This window comes from Arachis hypogaea, chromosome 5 (genome assembly GCF_003086295.3).
Source record: "Arachis hypogaea cultivar Tifrunner chromosome 5, arahy.Tifrunner.gnm2.J5K5, whole genome shotgun sequence".
NCBI classification, from domain to species: domain Eukaryota; kingdom Viridiplantae; phylum Streptophyta; class Magnoliopsida; order Fabales; family Fabaceae; genus Arachis; species Arachis hypogaea.
The window spans coordinates 96,623,852-96,645,372 of record NC_092040.1 but is presented as its reverse complement, the minus strand read 5'-3'; the positions used below and the strand labels follow the sequence as shown (position 1 = coordinate 96,645,372).

The window sequence follows — 21,521 nt, the reverse complement described above, 5'->3', positions numbered from 1 at the left end:
TTGACTAAGTTAATTGGCAATTGGTCACTTGTTTGGTTTGGACCTGTTACTGGTTGACAGTTGACACAGAGATCCTATTTGCAAATAATTGAAAAAAATCGGAACAATTGGCAGAAAATTTGCAAATCATTTAAACCAAATGTGTTTTCTCCCCCGGATTTTGCTGGCATAATGTCTATCGTGCTTATTGTCATCGCAATCTGATTCTCTTCTGCTTTCTATATCAACAGAATCTCGCCACATTGGTGTCAATGTCGTGATATGCAAAAGCTCATATCTGTAAACTTGCCACGATGCTACTGTCCAGCATCTCCTCTTTACATTGCTCCAATGTCACTGTCTGATTCTGGACTTGGAGCCAATTCTCCATCTTACTCATATTCTTTGGAGAAGCAGAACATAAGAAGAATGAATGACATAATAAAAGTGTGAATGACATAGAGACAATGCAATAAATTCGGAGGAGTGAGAATGACATGGCTGTAGGGATGGTAGCATGTACCCTACCCAATCCGGTCGAGTAGGTTACCAACCCAATCTGTTGCGGGTAGGGTTAAGTGCGGAGCAGGTTTGAGCGCGGGTCAAGTAGGGTGCGGGTTGAATTTCAACCCTATCCGACTAACCTGCATTTTATATATGTATATGTTTTTAAAATATGTTATAGGTAGATGTTGAACCAAAGGCGAAAGACCTCTCAATTTGTGCAAAAAAATTTTACCATTGAGTCAAGATCCTCAATTGATAATTTAATACTTTTGTTTATATAAAAACCAATTCTATTTTAATGACACAGCATTATATCACTACATTTTATTTGTGTTTATGTTATTAATTTAAGCAAATACTTTTATGTAGAATTGAACATTTGATGGTTATGTTGTTAATGGGACGATTGTGTTGTTTGTGGGATAATTGTGTTGTTTGTATTGATTTTTTAATTTGCATGCACATTAGGTTATATAATAATATTGTATATTGTGAAAACCCGCAGGTAGAGTTAGGGTTGGATTGTTCTCAACTTGTGGGTAGCATAAGGCTGAGTTTTAGTAACAAATTCAGCCCGCGAGTAGGGTTAGGGTTATGTTCAAACTCTCTCCTACCCTACCCATTGCCACTCTTTTATTTTATTATGGCTTGTGGTAGAGTTTCATTAATTTGGGAGTATTTTTAACTAAATCAAATGTTAAAAATTTTAAAATAGCTGTAAAAAGTTGTTTAGTATAATATCAAGTAAATGGCCATTTAAAACCATGAAAGATTCAAATATTGATAAAATTAACCAAAAAAATAAAACTAACTTTATACCCATAAAAAATGAATTATGTTTTGCAAAAATGATCAATCTTTACTTTTGGGATCCCAACATACAAGAGGATCAATTTTGGGAGCTCCTAACTTGTCCGGAACTTCATCAAAGCTTGGTACAATTAACTTGGAACTTTAGAGCATATTGGAAATCCAAGCATTGGTGGAAGTTCAAGGATGAGTTCAAATATAAGCCACCATGACAAGGAGCTTGCCAACATGTCCAACTTAAGGATTATAACTAAAAGTTCTCGGTGGGATACACCCTACCATGGTATGATCTTCCACTTTCATTTCTTGTATTTAGTTCAATTTGTTCATTTTTGGTTGTCTTGTGAAAATATATTTATATAGGATGTAAATAGTTCAGTTCTAGGTCATTTTGTTGAAGTATTTTGATTTAGAGGTCTTAGTATGCTCGCGTACGCAACTTGATTCTCGCGTACGCAACCTTGTTTTTGTGCCAATGTCGCATATGCAGCTCTTGTTTTTTTTCGCTTCTAATTGTTACTCTTGGAGGCACAAAACATTGTCGAACTAACTTAATAGCATTCCTCTATCAACCGTATTATTGTTAATTGAGTGCAGGCTAACGTTCCTTAGGGCATGGAGGGGCAACACAACAAGTTGGTGAGAATATTTGTCGGTGGATTGGGGGAATCAATAACTAAACAAGACCTCCACAGTTTATTAAGCTCTTTCGGTAATGTCGAAGCAGTCGAAACAATCCGAACCAAAGGTCGCAGTTTCGCCTATCTTGACTTCCTTCCTTCTCCCACCGATGACAAATCTCTTTCCAGGCTTTTTAGTAAGGTTAGTTTTTTCTCTTATTTTTTTAGTTAAAACTTCATTAAATTCAATTGATTATAACAATATGCATTTTCTGTTAAAAACTAAAAAAAAATATTGTCTTGGCAGTATAATGGTTGTGTTTGGAAGGGTGGGAAGTTGAAGCTCGAGAAGGTTAAAGAACATTATCTAGTGCGGTTGAAACGACAATGGGATGAAGATGCTATGTCTAAGATTGAGCATGTTAGTGACAAACCAGCCACTACTGATAAGTTAGAGAAAAAGCCCACAAAAGAGAGTTTAAAGACAAAGCAGCTCTACATTTACTTCCCGAGGTTAAGAAAGGTGACATACTAATATAACATACCTTTATTTATTCATTTAGTCGACACAAGTATGTATTCATTGGCCATTGATGTTGTTAAAAGCCAATATCTAATGAGTTTGGATGGATCCAGCTCCTCTAAATTGAGGATATTGGAAGTTGAGAATAAAGAAAAGAGGAAGAGTTGGGAAGGAGAGCGCGAGGATGAAGCGGAGGTGTGAAGGGACGGAAGAGCGGCCATGGCGGCAGAGGAGGAGGAAGCTACTGCCATGGAATAGGGATGGGTGGTTGAAATTAGAAATGGAATTGAAAATGGATATGGTTTTGGAGGGTTGGGAGTGTCACATAGGTTCGGATAATAACATGGTTCTGAAAATCGGACCGGACCGACCGGTCGAACCGGTTCAACCGGGAACTGACGATGCAAGCGGTCCGGTCCTCCACCTATAACTGCTCAAAGAAAAATTGCTAAAAAATCGTCGAATTGGCCGGTTAGACCGGATCGGTAACCGGCCAGTTCGGATAAAACAAACGCCGTGTTTTAATTTGTAAAAAAAAAAAGGGAACCACGCGTGAACCAAACACCCCCTCTTCCCCCAATCATTCATTCATTTAATCATTTGTCACTATCATGGTTCTAAAAATCGGACTGAATCGGCCGTTTCAACTGATTCAACCGTGAACCGGCAACAAAAACGGTCTGATCCACTGTCTAAAACCGCTAAAAAAGCGAACCAGCCGAGAACCGGACGGTTGGACCGGACCGACAACCGGCCGGTTCGGATAACACGACGCCGTTTTTTAATTAAAAAAAAAGAAAACAGAAGCAAATGCAATAACGCATCCCCTCGTCTTCCCCCGACATTCGTCACTGCTGGAGAACTCTGAAGAAAGGAAAAAAAAAAAAAACCCTAGCCCTTCGTTGCCGTCGCCATTCCCGGATCCTCAGCGCCGCTGCCGTCCCCAGGTCCTCAGCGCCGCCGCTTCTTCCTCTTCCCCGTGTCCGGAACCCAGTAGATCGGCACGTCGTCTTCGTCTTCGCCGGCTTCTCGGCACGGAACGCAGGTTAGTGGCATCTCGTCTTCATCTTCAGTTCTTCACTGAATGTTTAGTCTTGTTCTTGGTTTGAACTTTGAAGCTCTGAAGTTGTTGTTCTTCGATCTTCTTCTTCGGCCTTCTTCTTCAATTTTTGTTCCGTTTTTCTTCAATTCTTCTTCTTGGGTCTTGGTTTGAAGTTTGTTTCTGAATGTATTTGTTTTATAATTTTGGAATGTTTTATAATGTGCTAATGTTTTATAATGTTTTGTAATGGCTCTTTATAATGTTTTATAATGTTTGGTCTTGTATTTGCTAGTTGGTGATGGCTGTAATTTTTTTTTTCAAATTTACGGATGGTTGGCTCTGATAGTCTGATTTAGTGTTTTACTGATTTGTAATTGCTGGATTTAGGCTGAAATTTTTGTCAAAAACTTTAATAAGAGCATTAACTTGTTTACTGTTATCACATTCAAGAACTTTAATAAGAGCATTAAGTTCATCAGTTTGTGCTTTTCATCTCACTACAAGAGCTAACTGTGAGGAAACAGTGGATTCTAAGGTGACCACTTTCTGACTTATTTTATCAGCATCTTTTTCCAACTCTTTTGTTTCAAATTTATTGATTTAGTCTGAAATTTTTGTCCAAATTTACTAATGGCTCTGTTTTGCAATTACTAGTTGCTGATGGCTCTTAATCTTTTTGTTCAAATTTACTGATGGCTTTGTTTTGTAATTGCTGGTTTTGCTGGGTGAAGGTTTAGTGTTTTGGAATGTTTTATAATGTGCTAATGTTTGTAATTGCTGGCTTTGTTTGTTACTGTTGGGTGAAGGTTTAGTGTTTTGTGATTACTGGTTAATGTTTTGGTTTGTTTGTTGCGGAATGCTGTAGGCCGAAGCAAATTTGCAACAAGTTCTTGCAGATTTTGATGATTGATAAATCATGATGCTGGGATTTAATATTTAGATATGTTTTTTTACTATTTAACTTTTGAGTTTGTATTTTCATAAGATCATATGGATTTGGTTGGTGATATTTTATGCAGTGTTTTATGTTTTGAAGATATTTTAAAATTTATATTACACTATAATTATATTTTAGGATGTTTATTTATAATTTATTTATTATTCTATTCTAAAACAGTTTTTTTGGTTGAACCACTGGTTAGACCAGTTGGACCAATAAACCAGTGAACCAGTGACTAGAGCGGTTTGATGACCGGTTCGGTTCTCAGAACCTTGGTCACTATACTCCCTGTACTGGAGATTGGAGAACTCTAAAGCGAAGGAATCCTAGCCCTCCATTGTCGCCGCCGTTCCCAGGTCGTCAGCGCTGCCGCTGTCCCCAGGTCGTCAGCACCGCCGTTCCCAGGTCGTCGAACCCTAACCCAGTAACTCGGCAGGTACTCTTCATCTTCGCTGGCTTCTTGGCACGGAACCCAGGTTAGTGGCTCGTCTTCATCTTCGGTCTTCTTCAATTTTTGTTCCATTTTTCTTCAATTCTTCTTCGGTCTTGGTTTGAACTTTGAAGTTTGGTTCTTCAATTCTTCTTCTTCGGTCTTCCGTCTTGGTTTCCAGTTTGGTATTCCCTTGTATTTGCTGGTGGTTAATGGTGGAAATTTTACAAATTTGCAAATTTGTATGTATGGTTCTGATTGCTCTGTCTTGTATTCACTATACTCTGATTGCTCTGTTAGTCAGTAATACTTACTCTGTGACTCTGTTTTAGTGTTTTAGTCGGTTATACTTACTCTGATGGCTCTGAGAGTGTTTTACTGGTTTACCAGTTGCTGATGGCTCCTAATTTGTTTGTTGCAATATTGTTGAATGCTGTTGGCTGATGGCCCTTAATTTTTTTGTTCAAATTTACCGATGGCTTTGTTTGTAGTTGCTGGTTTTGCTGGGTGAAGGTTGTGTTTTGGAATGTTTCATAATGTGCTAATGTTTGTAATTGCTGGGTGAAGGTTTAGTGTTTTGTGATTATTGGTTAATGTTTTGGTTTAGTGTTCTCTCTTTTCCAGTTTTCCCTTTTCCCTGTATTTCTGCATGTTGCTGAATTGGTAATTAATAAATTTGCCTTTTTGCTGTAAATCGGGACTTTACTAGGATTTGTTAAATTTGTTGCTGTAACTTGAATTTGTTGCTTCCCAGTCACAGAATCAGAACAGAATGCTCAGTCAGTGCTTGATTGATTGGCTTTGCTCACTGATTGTATTTGATGATAAATTTTAAATTTTCACTGCCTATGTTACTGATTTACTGTTCTTTTAGTGCTTTTTGTTGTTGTTAATCATTGTGTTGAGCTTTGTTAAAATTTGCACTGCCTATGTTACTGAGTGTTCGTTCAGTGCTTTTTGTTGTTGTTAATCATTGTGATGAACTTTGTTAAAATTTGCCCTGCCTATGTGACTGATTCACGGATTCATCCCTCTCGTCGTTATCATTGGCATGAACTCCGAACCAAAACCCCAACTCGCTGGATAAAATTGTAACGAAAGCTGATTGGGACTTTTTCTTCTACTTAAGGTATGAATCACAATGATGAGGCCAAGTTGTGAATACACAAGTGTCAACGGACTATAATATATATTGGGTTTGTGACATTAGAAGGGTGTAATAATAACAATAATGGAGTCATATTATATTCATATAGGATGTAAATAGTTCAGTTCTAGGTCATTTTGTTGAAGTATTTTGATTTAGAGGTCTTAGTATGCTCGCGTACGCAACCTTGTTTTTGTGCCAATGTCGCGTACGCAGTTCTTGTATTTTTGCCGCTTCTAATTGTTACTCTTGGAGGCACAAAACATTGTCGAACCAACTTAATAGCATTCCTCTATCAACCGTATTATTGTTAATTGAGTGCAGGCTAACGTTCCTTAGGGCATGGAGGGGCAACACAACAAGACGGTGAGAATATTTGTCGGTGGATTGGGGGAATCAGTAACTAAACAAGACCTCCACAGTTTGTTCAGCACTTTCGGCAATGTCGAAGCAGTCGAAACAATCCGAACCAAAGGTCGCAGTTTCGCCTATCTTGACTTCCTTCCTTCTCCCACTGATGACAAATCTCTTTCCAGGCTTTTTAGCAAGGTTAGTTTTTTCTCTTATTTTTTTAGTTAAAACTTCATTAAATTCAATTGATTATAACAATATGCATTTTCTGTTAAAAACTAAAAAAAAAAATTATTGTCTTGGCAGTATAATGGTTGTGTTTGGAAGGGTGGGAAGTTGAAGCTCGAGAAGGCTAAAGAACATTATCTAGTGCGGTTGAAACGAGAATGGGATGAAGATGCTATGTCTAAGATTGAGCATGTTAGTGACAAACCAGTCACTACTGATAAGTTAGAGGAAAAGCCCACAAAAGAGAGTTTAAAGACAAAGCAGCTCCACATTTACTTCCCGAGGTTAAGAAAGGTGACATACTAATATAACATACCTTTATTTATTTATTTAGTCGACACAAGTATGTATTCATTGGTCATTGACGTTGTTAAAAGCCAATATCCAATGAGTCTGGATGGATCAAGCTCCTCTAAATTTAAGACTTCCATTTATCTGTGATATATAAATGTGTAACAGTTTTATTATGTAGAATGCATTCTTGCCTTTCCCTTATATTCGGTCATGTAAAGAAACATTAATGCTTAATCATATGGTTCATTTTTCACATGCAACATCTGTACTTATGCAGGTAAAATCTATACCATTCACTGGAACTGGAAAGCACAAATACAGTTTCCAGAATATTAAAGTTCCTCTTCTCCCTGTGCATTTCTGTGATTGCAAGGAACATTGTAGTCCTTCTGGCACAGAAAAGGGAAAACTACATATTGAAAGGGCAACAGAAATTGGAGGAATGAACGATGAAGAAATTAACATAATGAATGTCGTGATGAACAAACTATTTGGAAAAGAAAATGTTTCCGAAAAGAAGAATCTTGAAACAGAGGATTCCTTTGAATCACCTGCACATCCTGATGACTCTGAAGTAGGTAGTTCAACAGATGAAGATGATCTCATTATTAACGTGAACACAAAGAAAAATAAATCATCCATTATAGGGAGTGAGGAACTTCAAATGATCTTGGAAAATCAGGTTTATTATTATTATTATTATTATTATTATTATTATTATTATTTTGCAATAGGGCTTACTAGGGAATGGATCCTCTTAATTTTTTTCCCTCAATTGTTTGGTAAAGTGTGATCTCTCACGTTACATTAAGTGGGACTAAGAAAAAATATGTGAGAGAAGATATTGAATGATGAGAGATCACACTTTACCAAACAATTAAGGGAAAAAAATTGAGAGGATCCACTCCCCTTACAAAAGAAACTGGTTAAGTTATCTCTTATTGTATCACTCCTTATTTTTTTTTTTATCAAAGAATAGATTTATTTATATTGTTTCTAATTGCTGTTTGGATATTCAGGACTCATGGTCCAATAAATCAAAAATTGGTAAGGAAGAAAATGACAAGAGTGAGTCTGATGTGCATAAAGGGCATAAGAGCAATCCCAACAATAAGGGAAAATCACTTCGCAAATCGGAAAGGGAAAGCATTGGACATGTGTCTACTACTGCTAAAGGAAAGAATAATGTGCAGACCCTTCCAGATGAGGTAGAATCTGGAGTGCAACTTGTTGAGTCAGAAGATGATTTTGGCAAACCGTCTAAAGTTTTATGGTCTCAGAAATCTTCATGGAAAGAACTACTTGGTAATGGAGGTAATACTGCTTTCAATGCCACTCTCATATTTCCTACAGAACAAGAAAGACCTGATAGTCCATCCCAATCCATATCTTTAAGCGACAAAACTGAAAACATGGAAGGGCATGAACACCTAGGGAGTGAACCCACCGATACAGAATCGACAAAGGAGCTCACTGAAGATAATCATACCAACACATCAGCATTAAGAAAGCATGCTGAAGCTCAGCCTGGTGACAACAATGTGGAGTTGAAGAAGACCGGTCGAGGTGCATCATGGCGACGGAAGCAATCATGGACACAACTGGTTGCTGGAGACAACAGTTCATTTAGCATTTCACAGATTTTGGCAGGCATTACATTCTCAGAGCCAATGGCCAAGGGGTCTACCATGGACCCTGCAAATTCCAACAATCCCAAGCATAATAATGTAGGTAAGGATGCCATTAATGAAGTTGTTACTAGTGATGGGCGTATACCGGAAAAGAGTCAACATGATGGTGGTGGTGCCAATGATACTGCATATGAGGAAAAGAGTGAGACAAGAGAAAAGGAAGGATCGTCTGAAGAAACAGTACAAAAAGAGAGATCCATTGCGAGGGTTGAAGTAGGCGAAACTTGCACATTCATGAGAAGTTGTTCTTCTTTGAAAGAGTGGGCGAAGGCTAAGGCTGCTTTAAGTGGATCACTCAAAAGGAAACGTCCCAACTCCTGAGAACCAATAAAGAAGCATGAATAACACTGTCGTGTATTTTTAATTTGTTGTTTTTCTTGGCTTATACATAGCAAAATGAGGGAAATTAATTTTCAGATACTGCGAAATGATTGATTTCTGTTTGATTGGACAATGCTGTAGGAACTGCATAATAAGGATATTCTATTATACTGTGGCTACCCATTTCACTATTTGGAAATTGTATTTTTATTGATTAGACGAGGTTAGATATAAAACTATTAATTTACTTGAACTTCTTTGAACTTATATGTTGGTCCATATCTTAAAATTATGCATCTTAGGCGACTAATTGTTTTGGAACTTCACCCTTCACATGCATGGCCAATTTTCAACCTAAAATGCATAATGTTATATATGCATCACCATTGCCTTCCAATAATGCATTTATTGAACACAGAACAAAAAGAATGGGGCTAAGGTTTGGATATATAGATGCTGCCACTTTAGGTAACGTTGCTAGATTCATCAACCATATACAGTTGTGAGCCAAACATATTTGTTCAATGCATTGAGTCCCCACCTCCATTATCAAACAAACTCGGTTGGCACTTGCTACTATTTGCAACACAACACAAGACAACCTCATCAAGTAAGGAACATCAACCTAATTTTGTTTCTTATTCTTCATGCTCTTTTTTTTTTTCATGTCTCTAGCTATATTGGCTATTGATTCTATTAGTAATAAAATATTAAAAAATACTTTTAATATTTACTAATAAAACCCTAAAATAATTTTTCTTATAAGTTGTTTCAGATAAGAATAAGAAAGTGAATGTTTGGACCAAATATTTGTGTTATGCATCTATCTATATATTGATCAAGATCATAGTGATCAAATTTTAGGTGCACTTTCCATTGAACATAATCTTATCATGTTAATATCATGGTGAATTTTATAGTGACTATAATTATGGTAGTTATGTTGATTATGAAATTTTAACAATACTTACAAAATATAGCTAAAATTAATGTCACGTTTTTTTATTCTTTGACAACACTTCTTAAATTTGAAAAATAAAAGAGGGATCAAATTAAAAAATATTTTCAAATAGTAAAACAAAAACCTTAGTTTTAAGTTATATTTTTTAAGTGTTGTCAAAATTTCATATCAACCACTATAGTCACCATAACCATAGCTATCATAGAATCAATCTAAATATCATTAGTATTAATTTGATTATTCTAGAAAAATAGAAAGTTACAAAAATAAACAATTAGTGCTAGAAAAATAAAAATAAAAATGAGAAAAACTTATGTTCAGTTTAAACACGAAAAAATATCCTTATCATTTTTCATAAATATAATAACTTAATATACAGGTCTTAAAGTTTTTGGTTCTTACCTGGAAATTGAATAATTAAAAAGGTGTCATTGTTACGATAGGAAGTTACATATGAATATGTTCATCAAGTTGATAGTATGAAGCAATTCTCTTGCTATTGTGGTGCCAAGACTTGTCGTAAACGCTTGGACCAGTCTTGTGAGTTGTGAACATATCAATGTGTAATGTTCATGTTCATGTCATGTGTGTCGAATTGTCAATCTCCCAATTAATCATCTTCAGCCTAGCAATTTTCTTTATTCTTCTTGTAGTTTCTGTTAAATTTTGATTTTTCGATGGTTCACTTTCCCTAGACAAATTGTGTGTACAATAATGAATGAAAAATTGTGTGTTGTAGCATCACTTTATTCAGAAGCATTTTCAAACTTTGATTATATATATTTCAATACACTGTTTAGTCTCGTCTTGGCATATATGTACTGTATTCCTACATTATAATCTGGTTAGGAAGCCATAATTTGTTAAACAACTTTAATTAAAACTAATAAACATAGAGATCCCAAAAACAAACAAATATTATAAATTGTCAATTTCTGTTGATAAATTTTTTCGTTGCAATTTTGCATTGGATTTCATAAGAGGATAATTATGCTAACTAATAATCTCTTAACTTCTCACATTCAACATTGCAGTCTCATAGTTTTGACATCATAGAAATGATTTTATATTTAACAATCTCTTCATGTAACAGTCTTTTTTGGACTTAAAATGTAGACAATGCACGATTCATTTTGCCTTGCGCCAAAATTCTATTATTTTAAAAAATTGAGACGAATTAAACTTTAAACATTTTAGACATATAAGTTTTAATATTACGCCATGAATTATCTCTGCTAAAACTTAAGGAAGTACAACATATTGCTGCAAAATATAATTAGAGAACCTCATTAATCATTTACAGATAGTGAGTGACATGTATGCATCTAAAAAGAGGGACTATGGTAAATCGGAAAACCAAGTCCTAAACATTTTTCACATAATCTATTTATTTCTCAGCACTGGCCATGATATTTGCAGCTTCCAATTTAACAAAGAAAAGGCAGCATCATAGCAGAAACTGCACTTATTGCAGATGACAATAACATATTGACATGCTAATCCTTTGGTGGAGGAATTGGTAGTGGCAAGCAAGAGAAACTCCTCCAAATCAGAAAGACGGGATCATTGTAAAATCCTGTAGAGCCTAATTTTGTTCAAGTTCCCACCATTAGGGAAAGATAAAAACAGGGAGGCTTTAGAGGCAAAGCCAAAACTCTGGGGAAAAAAAAGGAAACAACATAAAAGAGAGTAGTTATTTTTTTTGCCAGGGAGATTTTGAAATGCAAATCCCCAAGGCAGCTATCACTGACTTGGGCTTCTATTTCTTGTGGTGTTTCCCAAATGGTTCTTGACCGCTTGTGGTTCTTTACTAGCATGAGCAAGATCTTGAAATTTGGCTTCCATAATCTCCATACCTCTTGGCTCTAACTCTCCCTAGCACCCATCTTGCCTCTTCAAGTTTGCTGGTTCTGCAAGGGTGTTAGGTGTCTCTGTACAAAAATATGCAAATTTAATAGTGTCAATGTTACATTCTAAAACTACCATTCATGTCATAAGAATCTTGAAATTCATTATTCTCACAAATAGGAATAGATAGAGTTACTAACCCTGATTCATTGATTGGAGTTCATATTGAGAATTCACTTGTCTATTCCTTTGCGCTTTCTTTATTTCTTTGTCAAGACTTGTGAAAGAAGAAGAGGAACTTCATTGGCAGGAAGAGGAATTCTGGTTTTGTTTCTCGTAAAACTAACTTCCATCAAGTTAGTTACTTTCAAATATCTACTAACAAGCTTTCCTTCATTTAATTAACTGATATATTTATTAATCCTATAAAATGCAACACACAACACTAGAGACATAATATAATTTCTTACAAAATGTACCTCCAAGAACTAGAAACATTAGAGTTGCTGGAACCGTAGCCAAACACAAGGATATTTTCCATCCATATCTCTGGACTTCCAAAACTAATTAGCCCCATTTGCAGCTAGGACACTGTCAAAAGTCATTAGGGTAATAGAGTCATTTTATGTTTTACACTTTGGCATATGGAAGATCTCGGGGTCCACTAAGGGAGTAGGGTCCGAGTGAGATTTTTTCCCTTGAGTGTGTCAACATTAACTTTTAAATGTGAAATCCAAGACCAATGTATTAGATGCACAAAGAAAATTGCATTGATATAATATAAGAATTATGATTATTCAAAATAATAAAAATAAGGCAAGGGGCAGCAATAGCATAATAACAACAACAATAAAACCTTGCCCTAGTAGGTGGTGTTGGCTACATAGATCAAACGTCATGAATCAAGTCTAAGCTTGGATCACACTTAGATATCTTCTTGATAATAATTTAATTCCATTAAAAAATAAAAGAGTCAACTATTTTGGATATCAAAACAATAATAATTTTATTGTGCAACAAAGTACCTACTTTTGGTGGTATCATGTCAGAAGTCTCACAAGTTCATCTACTCTTGATGTTCCCTGTGGCACTACATTCCTCTGTCGCTCATCAAAATCTTTTCTTCGAATTTCGGAACTCTTCTGAGTGTTCTCCATTTTACCTTCAATCACAACAGTGGTAACTTCTTTTTTCTCAAAAGTTGAATCTTCTTCCTCGTCATTATTTTGAACCCTAACCTTTCTAGATCGGCTAAAAACAGGCCCTGGTGGAGCTGATTTGGCAAAAGCCACTGCGGTTTGATAAACATTGTCAGCATCCAAAGATCTGTCATCTAAAACAAGTGCACTACCTTTCTCAACAGCTTGCTCCCACAGTAACATAACTCCTTCTGTGCAAGATGCAGATGATGTTGAAATTAAACTTTCATCAGCTGCATTTGAACTATCTAGCAACCCATCTGTAGAAGGATCTACCTTGCCATCAATAGAATTCTCACAACTTTCCAGCACAGAAACACTTGGTTTTGTGCTACCAGAAGGTGGAGAACCCCTGACATCATCTGTGGTTTCAACTTCACAGGTTCCCATAGAAAGTGAAGCAGCGTCAGTAACCATCGAGAAAGGTGGATTGCTATCTTCTATAGGGTAAGGCACCTCAGCTTGAGAGAAACTCACATCAGCTGAACTCGAAGAAATACTAGTGTCATAAGATTCACTGCTTAGATGCTCTAATGAATTCTCCTGTAAAGACATTTCAGACAATTCTGGGGCATCTGAAGTCGGTGTGTTGGAATTGTCACTGTCAACATCAATTTTATTGGCTTCATTGTAATCATCTTCGAGAGCTGGGAAAGAGGACCTCCACTTTTTTCCCCTCCACATAAGTATGTGTTCATTCTCAAATGAGAGCAATATGCATGGAACAAGATCCTACAGTCAAGAAACAAAATTGGAAGAAAAATGTTACTTATTATCCTATCTCACCAACGAAAAAAGGGCAAAAAAAAAAAAAGAATCTTCAATGTTGTTTGCAAGATATAGGAGAAAATGGCTATACCCTTAGTTTTCCTCCAATCCTTCGATAATCACTTTCATTTAGTCCTTGACAATTTATTCGCACTAGTTCACACTCTTCAAAAGCCTCTCTGACATTTGCTACAAGGTCACAGTAAACACCATTTTTTGCTGTATATAAAGATAGAAGTTAGTCTCACATGGTCAGCAAAAAAGAGCAAAAACTTGCTTTTTTGTTAAATTGTAATGAAAATCTGAAAGATTCTACCTAGCTTGAATATCGGTTCCAAGTTCCTTCCCTTCCGACGAAATTCAGTTGCTTCTTCTAGTGTTAGGCCTTCTGGAACTCGCTTAACCAACCTAGGATATACTGGAGATACAGGTTTCCACAGCATCAGAGGAAAACGTTGGCGTGTTCTATAGTTGTAGTTTCTGCCCCGGAAGAGGTATACCGTACCACTTTTCCTATGAATGATTTTTCCCCCAGTCCTTTCCTAGGAAACCAGACAAAGACCATAAGTAATGAAAAACAATTAATTTCTTTATTGAGGAATGTCAGAGGACATGGTCAACTCAGAAAAGTAAGATCAGTGAAGGCATCGTATCCTTGAGAGAAGCCAAAGAAAATGCCATCGGAAACTGTAGCCCCCCACCCCAAAACAAAAGATGCATGAACTATATTCTCCTTTACCATTTAAATTGCATAGCAGGATGAACAAATAAACGAATGTTTTAACCCAAAAGCAAATACACATCGACCACACAAGATGAGGTTTTACTTCCAAAACACAAGCACAGATTTGAGGTCATTATGAATTGATATCAGTGAAAAGTGCGACAGTTGAGAGCAGAAGAAACCAACCTCTAACTGTTGGCACACATTATCCATGTTGACGGTGCACACTCCTTTGCACTTTATCTTGCACACTCTCCGTCGTTTCCAAAGAGCATGTATATTCTCCAACATGTTATGTGTCAAACCATCTCTACCTGAAAAACACCCAACACAGAGAGTGCGTAGGAAAAAGGTAAATTTTCCCTTATTGATTAACCCTTAATTTTGTTGAGGCAAAAGGATATTTCAATTATCAACAAAAGGAACACACTTTTCATTACCTTAGAAAACTCCCAAGTACAAACTAACTAGATATTTTCGAGCAAAGTCTAACTTCTGCTTCGCATCAATTAACTAGATATCTTTAACTCTCAAATATGTAAAAAATAATTAAAAAAATAAAAAATTAAAGAAAAAATTCAAAACAAGAAAAAGTACCAATATTGAGCTGGCGGGCAGATTTGATGGTGCCGGCAACCAACGCATTGATCTCTTCCTTCGTCAATGGCTCCCCCAACAACTCTTCCTTCGACTGCACGTGTTTCGGGCCCGATCCGGGTAAAAAGGGTCCGGGCTTCTGGACGGGCTTCACCCCCTTCTTGTCTGCCGGAGGCAGAACGAACGAGTCGAATTCCCTCAACTTCTTCTTGCTCGTTGGCAGCGGTGCCCGTCCGGTCCATGGCCGCGGCATTGTCGCTGGTCCGAACGGCACATACGATGGCTCCCGAATCTTCACCGGCTTCGCCGCTGGCGTTTCCGTGTAGCTGTACCGAAACTCGAACGGTGCGCCTTCGACCACGTAGGAGATTCCGTCATCGCCAATTCTCACGTTTGCTGGCGCCAATTGAGTCCTGCTTGGATTCGAATTCGGGGTGCTGGAAAACCTAACCGCAGCATGAGAATCCCGCGGGGGCTCCGCCGGCGGTTTGGAGTACTTCGATTTCCTGCCGGGGATGGAAGGCCTCGACGGAGCGGAGGGCGTCCCGGCGGATTTGAAGGTTTTAACGGCGGCGCTGGAAACGGCGGAAGTCTCGGCGGTTTCAGCGATTTTGTCGGCAGAGTCGAAGCGGCGCGTGCGGCGTATCTCATCCTCGATTTCCTGCTGGGTTCGCCGGCGCTCGTTGAACTTGGCGGCGTTGGCGTTGTTCCAACGAGAGAATCTGACCTCTGTGGATATTTGGGTCGGTTCATCTGTCCGATACGGGTCGATAATTGGCGCGAATATTGGGAACCGTATTGGCAGCTTGACGGTTAGAGCCATTTTCACTGATACAAAAGTGAAGTGAACTCAAAACAGTGAAACATACCTCTCCTAACCATAGTTATCAGAACCAAACCGACAATCAATTCGGTCATATGACCGGATCATTGAGTTACTGGTTCAACCATCCGGTTGACTCGGTCATCATCTAAAAAAATATAAAATTATATAAATGAAATTAAAATTATGTATTAAAAATTAAAATGTAAGTCTTTACAAACATATAATAATCAAATATTAATTTTTAGACATAATTAATGATGTAAAAAGAGATAATAAATTAGTTTCTAGTATAAATTTAGAGCATCAAAAACAGATTTGGAGTTTCATATATATCTTTATAGGACAAATTTAGAGCTTGATCAATATTTTTCTCATTTTAATTTGCATCTATGTCTTCCATAAGAAACATTGCATTATGCAGAACATCAGAAATAGAGAAAGAAGAGTTTGAAGGAAGAGCTTCAAGAAATTAGTGAACTGAATTAACTTATCTTATTCTTCCATCAATGAATCAATTATACGCACTTCTTAGAGGGATGCAAGAGTTTTATTTATAACAGAGTTAAAAAAGAGAGAAAGATCAGAGATCAGAACAAATTCAACACAACAACAACAAGGATCAGTAACAAATTCAACTCAACTCAATTATCCAGCAACAAATTCTACTTCCAGCAACAACCACATTTATGATATATTCAGCATCAAATTCAACTTACAGCTGACAACAAATTCTACTTCTAGAGTTCTAGCAACAAATTCAGCTATGATAACTATTGATAACTTTCAGACAGTAATAAAAACTTAAACTATGATAACTTTCAGGCAGCAACAAAAAAAACTCCAATTCTCCAAATATGATTTACAGCAAATTAACATTAGCTAAATCATAATTTCGGCAACAAACTCAACTTTGAACAATAAATTCAAGATGTACTAATAATTTACAGCAATAAAATTGAAAGAGGAATAACAGGGCTGAAGCTGAAACTCACATAGGCAGAGACACGAAGCAAGCGTTGATGGAAGAACCAAGGCGAAGCTGAAACCCTAAACCCAGACTCAGGGCCGAGGAAGCGTTGATGGCCGAAGCAGGAAGGCGAGCTTACGAACTATGACAGAGCGCGACAGAGCTTGAGCGGCGACGAGCTTGAGGCGGCGACGAGCTCGGCGACGCGAGCTTGAGGCGGCGACAGCTTGAGGGGGCGACGCGAGCTTGAGGAGCCGGCGACGGGCTTGAGGGAGAGAGTGGCGAGAGAAGAGAGAGGTGAGATGAGTTCTGATTCTGGGTTAGGGCACCACGCAAAGGGGGTAAGTGAGGGAGAGAACAAAAACGACACCGAAAAAAAAAAGTCATCCGATCCGGGTAAACCGATTTTCTGAAACCCGGCCGGGTCAACCGGCTTTTACGGATTCATTACTTAAACGGTTCGACGAGTGGTTCAACTCGGCCAGATGATCGGATGACCGGGTTTTCGGTCGAGCCGAATTTGATAACACTGCTCCTAACTGAAAGATGAAGAGCATTTTCGGAATTACGAAGCGACGTCGTTTTGGGGTTTTCTATTTTCTGTTTTTCTCCATCGCCAACACACAAAGGCATTTTTTTTTGTATAGTTTTTGGACAGTGGTATGAACGTAATTAACTTCAAGAATGAGAGCATTTTATAGTAACTTCAGTTTGATTCTTATGCGTTCTCCTTGCAAGTGAATTGACTAATTGAGTAGTGTGAAGCTTAGTTGATTGCTGGAGCAAAGGTATATGTCTTAATTCATGATAAAGTTAATTTCTTTCTTAATTTTTCTAGTTTTAAGAAGTAAGAACTGTTGTTGGCTTCTAATTTGATTTACCATGCTTATATATTTTTTTTTAAACTTTTTTCTAGTTTTTGGGATATTGGAACAGGAGTTTAAGATTGCTGTAAGGATGAATGTTTAGTTTGAACTTTGAAGTGATGATGAATTGAGTTTTGGGGCATGAAAATGGGTGTTATGTCTATTCTAGATCGGAGATTGTACCATATTGCTACTATGCGGTTCTTATTTGTTGGTGTGTTGGTTGCAATAGTAGTTGTTTTCCAATGTTTTGCACTTCCCTCTTGGAGATTACATTCTCTGTTAGATTCGGAGAAGCTCTCAGTAGCTCTGCCAGCTAAGGATATGGGAAATGGAGTAGATTTGGACTATGAGATGGAGTCTAATGTGGATGGGAATTTGATCATTGGAGAGACCCTAGATAGCAGTTATGGAGGGGAAAATAGTGAAGATGCAATTCAGAAAGGTTTCACTCATGAAAGACCAAATTATGCACATGATCCTGTAGAATACAGATATAATGCTTCACCACTAGGGGTTCCTCCAAAGGGCATAACATTTCTGGATGAAGATTTGGGCACCTTAATCACTGCAAGAAAATCTTCAAATGGCAGTGGAATGCAAAGGGGGGAAATGAAAGCTCAAAATGAGAAGTCACCTCTATTGAAAGTTCCTTTGTCCAATTTGAGTACTTCATTGACTCGGATGAACTCCTTATTGCTTCAGAGTTTTAACTCTTCTTATATGGTATGGAGTTTCAGCTTTGTGGTAAAAAAGATGAGACATTATGGAATATGTATGTATGGACTCCTAATTGTTGCATATTGTGTATTGATTGATCATTGATGACAGAGACCTAGGTGGTCTTCTCGTCCTGATCGTGAACTCTTATCAGCAAAACTGGAGATCGAAAAAGGCCGTGTCGTATCAAATCCTTCTGGGCTTTATGCACCTATTTTCCGGGATGTTGCCAAGTTCTCAAGGTATGATCATAATAGTTAAATGTGCTAGATAGATATATAGCATTGAGTTGTGAATTATTCTTGTTCCATTTTTATCATTGTTATCATTCTGCTACTTTGATAACATTGATTAATTCAGCAAGTCCTTTGTATTTTAGTGCTTCAAATTTGAAATATGCACATGTCAACTAGATTTCACCATTGTTTCCTCCTGAATAATTCATGTGTTGTTCTTCTTCCAGTAGATAATTGATGGTTGAAGCATTTCTCTACCTCTGTTCTTCAGGAGTTATGCACTGATGGAACGCAGGCTCAAAGTTTACGTCTACAGAGAAGGAGATAAGCCTATATTTCACCAGCCAAGGACGAGGGGACTATATGCATCCGAAGGTTGGTTTATGAAACTGATGGAGGGAAATAAACGGTTCGTAGTGAAGGATCCTCGCAGAGCTCATTTGTTTTACCTGCCATTCAGTTCACAAAAGCTAAGAATTACTCTTGCTGAACAAAAGCTTAATGGTAAGCAGATGGAGCAATACCTAGAGAGGTACGTGCATTTAATCGCAGGAAGATATCGATTCTGGAACAGAACTGGGGGAGCAGACCATTTTCTTGTTGCTTGTCATGACTGGGTGAGCTTCTGTTTCAGACTGTCATTTCTTTGATTACTATTTATGTAATGTTTTTCAACAAGTTAATGTCAATAAGTTCATTCTTTTAATTGACCTCCTTTTAGAAAATGTTTTAAGCAACAAGCATTTATCAATTCAAAATTTTGACCGAGATAATTAGTTAGGATTGATCATACTCAAAGCGAGGCGCTTCACACACACATCTAGACAAGTGTACAAGTCCTTACGATTAGGGGAGAGAAATGATGTCTACACCACCTTTTGTACACCTTCCTTTTATGGTATAAAAGATAATTTTTTTATCTTCTTTCATTTTCTATGGATCATTTTTAATACCAAAAGTGGTGCCTATAACATTTCTCCTGTGTAAAATATAGCACTAACCTTCCCTTGAGGGAGATCAACGTCACTTGGACAAGTCGAGGGTATTGTAAAAAATTTCAGCAAACCTCAAGGAGTGTAATTTGCCCTAGTTTTTATGATAAAACATGGAATAATCACTTTAATTGGATGAAAGGGATGATGGCCGTATACCTAATGTAGCATATTAAAAAAAATGTGCATTATTAATATGATGTTGTTTATGAAATTTCAGGCCTCTCAAATCACAAGGCAACCAATGAAAAATTGTATTAGGTCTCTCTGCAACTCAAATATTGCTAAAGGCTTCCAAATAGGAAAAGACACCACTCTACCAGTTACATATATACACTCTATGATGGATCCTCTAAGAGGTTTTACAGGTAAATCTCCTTCAGAGAGATCTATTCTCGCCTTCTTTGCGGGGAGCATGCATGGTTATCTCCGTCCCGTGCTGCTAAAACACTGGGAAAACAAAGAATCAGACATGAAAATTTTCGGTCCAATGGGGCGCGATATTGAAGGTAAGAAACTTTACATGGAATACATGAACAGCAGTAAATATTGCATATGTGCTAGAGGCTATGAGGTTCACACCCCAAGAATAGTTGAGGCCATTTTTTCTGAGTGTGTCCCAGTTATCATATCAGATAATTATGTGCCACCTTTTTTTGAAGTTTTGAATTGGGAAGCATTTTCTGTAACTGTTAGTGAAAGGGATATCCCAAATCTAAGAGAAATACTTGTCTCAATCCCAGAAGAGAAGTACCTTGCATTGCATTTGGGAGTGAAGAAGGTTCAGCAACATTTTCTGTGGCATAGGATTCCTGTTAAGTATGACTTGTTTCATATGATTCTTCATGCAATATGGAACAATAGGCTTTCTCAGATTAGACCAAGATAATGTTGTCAACGATACATGACATTAATAAATTCAATTTTTGGGATGAAATATGAGCAACATCGTGGATAGAACAACTGAAGCTAGACTCAAAACCTTATGATGGTGGTGAATTAGAGTCTTGACCCTTTGCTAAACTAGTTGGGCTAAAAGCATATTGATGATAGTAAATTGGTCAACTGAAACTAGTCCAAGTTGATAGAGAAATATTATTTTGTCTTGTACATCGAGTCAATACGCATCAGTTTATCACTGGATTGAATTTAGTTATGTCAGGTCAATGTACATAAATAAAAAGCAAATTCTTATGGAGTATTATGGAAATGAAAGAGTGGAGGGATTCTAAATTCTTCCAGGGAATCTTGGTCTTGTGGACTGTTGTATAAATAAATAATAAATATTCTAATAAATCATTGAAGTTTGGTGTATCTATCCATCCATCCATTGGATTCTCTCAATTTTTTTTAACAATTGAGAGTAAAATATAATCTCTCATCATTGATTTTATAAGTGAAATTAAGAAAAAATATATAAAAAATGCATTAAAAAATTAGAGATCACACTTTATTCCTTCAATTATTTAAATCTATCAGAAAATCTATCTATCTATCTATTTTTATTATATAAAAGTTAATGCCAAAATCTTTGTACATTAAATTTAATCATCTTTATTTTTTAGGAAAATTTTATTTCCCTTCCCTGCGAGATGTTAAAATGACACTATCATCTTCTCTATTTTATAAATGTACATTCTCATCCCTTCTAACTTTTAAAAAACCTCTTCTTTAATCCATTTTAAATGTTTTGTGTTAACTAATATTAACTTTATTCATTTTTTAAGAAAAAATAAATTATTTTTTGAAAAAATAGCCATTAGCAAAAATTTTATTTTTTATCATTAACTTTTGCTTACCAAAATACCTTTTAATAAATTTTTTTTATTAATTAAATTGTATTTTACCAAAATACTTTTAAAAAAATTAATAATTAAATTATTTTTTCTAAGATACCTACCCTTCAATAATTTTTTAATTATTAAATTGTGATT

The 21,521-nt window shown here is 36.7% G+C and overlaps 3 protein-coding genes across 36 annotated transcripts; 2 read left to right on the top strand and 1 right to left on the bottom strand.

The window, feature by feature from the left end:
* The first annotated feature begins 1,277 nt into the window (after nucleotides 1-1,277).
* Nucleotides 1,278-9,136, top strand: LOC112802104 (protein REPRESSOR OF SILENCING 3). 11 transcript variants are annotated; one of them, XM_072237508.1, is made up of 9 exons: nucleotides 1,680-2,118; nucleotides 2,224-2,439; nucleotides 2,553-3,484; nucleotides 4,629-4,897; nucleotides 5,953-5,980; nucleotides 6,323-6,547; nucleotides 6,656-6,871; nucleotides 7,149-7,553; nucleotides 7,891-9,136. In XM_072237508.1, the coding sequence occupies exons 6-9, from the start codon at nucleotides 6,341-6,343 to the stop codon at nucleotides 8,881-8,883; spliced, it is 1,821 nt and encodes a 606-aa protein (XP_072093609.1). In that variant the 5' UTR covers nucleotides 1,680-2,118; nucleotides 2,224-2,439; nucleotides 2,553-3,484; nucleotides 4,629-4,897; nucleotides 5,953-5,980; nucleotides 6,323-6,340; the 3' UTR covers nucleotides 8,884-9,136. The 11 variants fall into 11 exon arrangements, with proteins under 11 accessions (XP_072093604.1, XP_072093606.1, XP_072093607.1 ...); XM_072237503.1 differs by lacking the exon at nucleotides 5,953-5,980 and adding an exon at nucleotides 1,278-1,579 and having other exon boundaries at nucleotides 1,894-2,118; nucleotides 2,224-3,484; nucleotides 4,624-4,897; XM_072237505.1 differs by lacking the exon at nucleotides 5,953-5,980 and adding an exon at nucleotides 1,344-1,579 and having other exon boundaries at nucleotides 1,894-2,118; nucleotides 2,224-3,484; nucleotides 4,599-4,897.
* A 1,968-nt stretch (nucleotides 9,137-11,104) lies between these two features.
* Nucleotides 11,105-17,385, bottom strand: LOC112802102 (CRS2-associated factor 1, chloroplastic). 22 transcript variants are annotated; one of them, XM_072237490.1, is made up of 9 exons: nucleotides 16,799-17,385; nucleotides 14,981-15,951; nucleotides 14,570-14,697; nucleotides 13,976-14,201; nucleotides 13,751-13,878; nucleotides 12,718-13,623; nucleotides 12,172-12,283; nucleotides 11,893-12,097; nucleotides 11,105-11,775 (listed from the first exon to the last, which is right to left on the bottom strand). In XM_072237490.1, the coding sequence occupies exons 2-6, from the start codon at nucleotides 15,801-15,803 to the stop codon at nucleotides 12,733-12,735; spliced, it is 2,196 nt and encodes a 731-aa protein (XP_072093591.1). In that variant the 5' UTR covers nucleotides 15,804-15,951; nucleotides 16,799-17,385; the 3' UTR covers nucleotides 11,105-11,775; nucleotides 11,893-12,097; nucleotides 12,172-12,283; nucleotides 12,718-12,732. The 22 variants fall into 22 exon arrangements, with proteins under 22 accessions (XP_072093591.1, XP_072093594.1, XP_072093598.1 ...); XM_072237493.1 differs by having other exon boundaries at nucleotides 11,893-12,083; XM_072237497.1 differs by having other exon boundaries at nucleotides 11,893-12,034.
* LOC112802103 (probable glycosyltransferase At3g07620) lies at nucleotides 17,329-20,901 on the top strand. Of its 3 annotated transcripts, XM_025845142.3 has the most exons (6): nucleotides 17,329-17,561; nucleotides 17,690-18,365; nucleotides 18,471-18,601; nucleotides 18,867-19,212; nucleotides 19,808-20,096; nucleotides 20,331-20,901. In XM_025845142.3, exons 2-6 carry the CDS (start codon nucleotides 17,781-17,783, stop codon nucleotides 20,474-20,476), a joined length of 1,497 nt encoding a protein of 498 aa, XP_025700927.1. In that variant the 5' UTR covers nucleotides 17,329-17,561; nucleotides 17,690-17,780; the 3' UTR covers nucleotides 20,477-20,901. The 3 variants fall into 3 exon arrangements, with proteins under 3 accessions (XP_025700927.1, XP_025700925.1, XP_072093602.1); XM_025845140.3 differs by having other exon boundaries at nucleotides 19,808-20,901; XM_072237501.1 differs by having other exon boundaries at nucleotides 17,434-17,561; nucleotides 17,710-18,365; nucleotides 19,808-20,901.
* The last annotated feature ends 620 nt before the right edge of the window (nucleotides 20,902-21,521 follow it).

Coding starts and splice junctions, on each gene's coding strand:
- LOC112802104 (XM_072237503.1), top strand. CDS start 6,341: ATGGAGGGGCAACACAACAAGACGGTGAGAATATTTGTCGGTGGATTG. Junction 6,872..7,148: donor ACTTCCCGAGGTTAAGAAAG/GTGACATACTAA, acceptor GTACTTATGCAG/GTAAAATCTATACCATTCAC. Junction 7,554..7,890: donor AAATGATCTTGGAAAATCAG/GTTTATTATTAT, acceptor TTGGATATTCAG/GACTCATGGTCCAATAAATC.
- LOC112802102 (XM_025845134.3), bottom strand. CDS start 15,803: ATGGCTCTAACCGTCAAGCTGCCAATACGGTTCCCAATATTCGCGCCA. Junction 13,879..13,975: donor GGAACCGATATTCAAGCTAG/GTAGAATCTTTC, acceptor CTTTATATACAG/CAAAAAATGGTGTTTACTGT. Junction 13,624..13,750: donor GGATTGGAGGAAAACTAAGG/GTATAGCCATTT, acceptor TCTTGACTGTAG/GATCTTGTTCCATGCATATT.
- LOC112802103 (XM_025845140.3), top strand. CDS start 17,781: ATGAAAATGGGTGTTATGTCTATTCTAGATCGGAGATTGTACCATATT. Junction 18,602..18,866: donor GATGTTGCCAAGTTCTCAAG/GTATGATCATAA, acceptor TCTGTTCTTCAG/GAGTTATGCACTGATGGAAC. Junction 19,213..19,807: donor TTGTTGCTTGTCATGACTGG/GTGAGCTTCTGT, acceptor ATGAAATTTCAG/GCCTCTCAAATCACAAGGCA.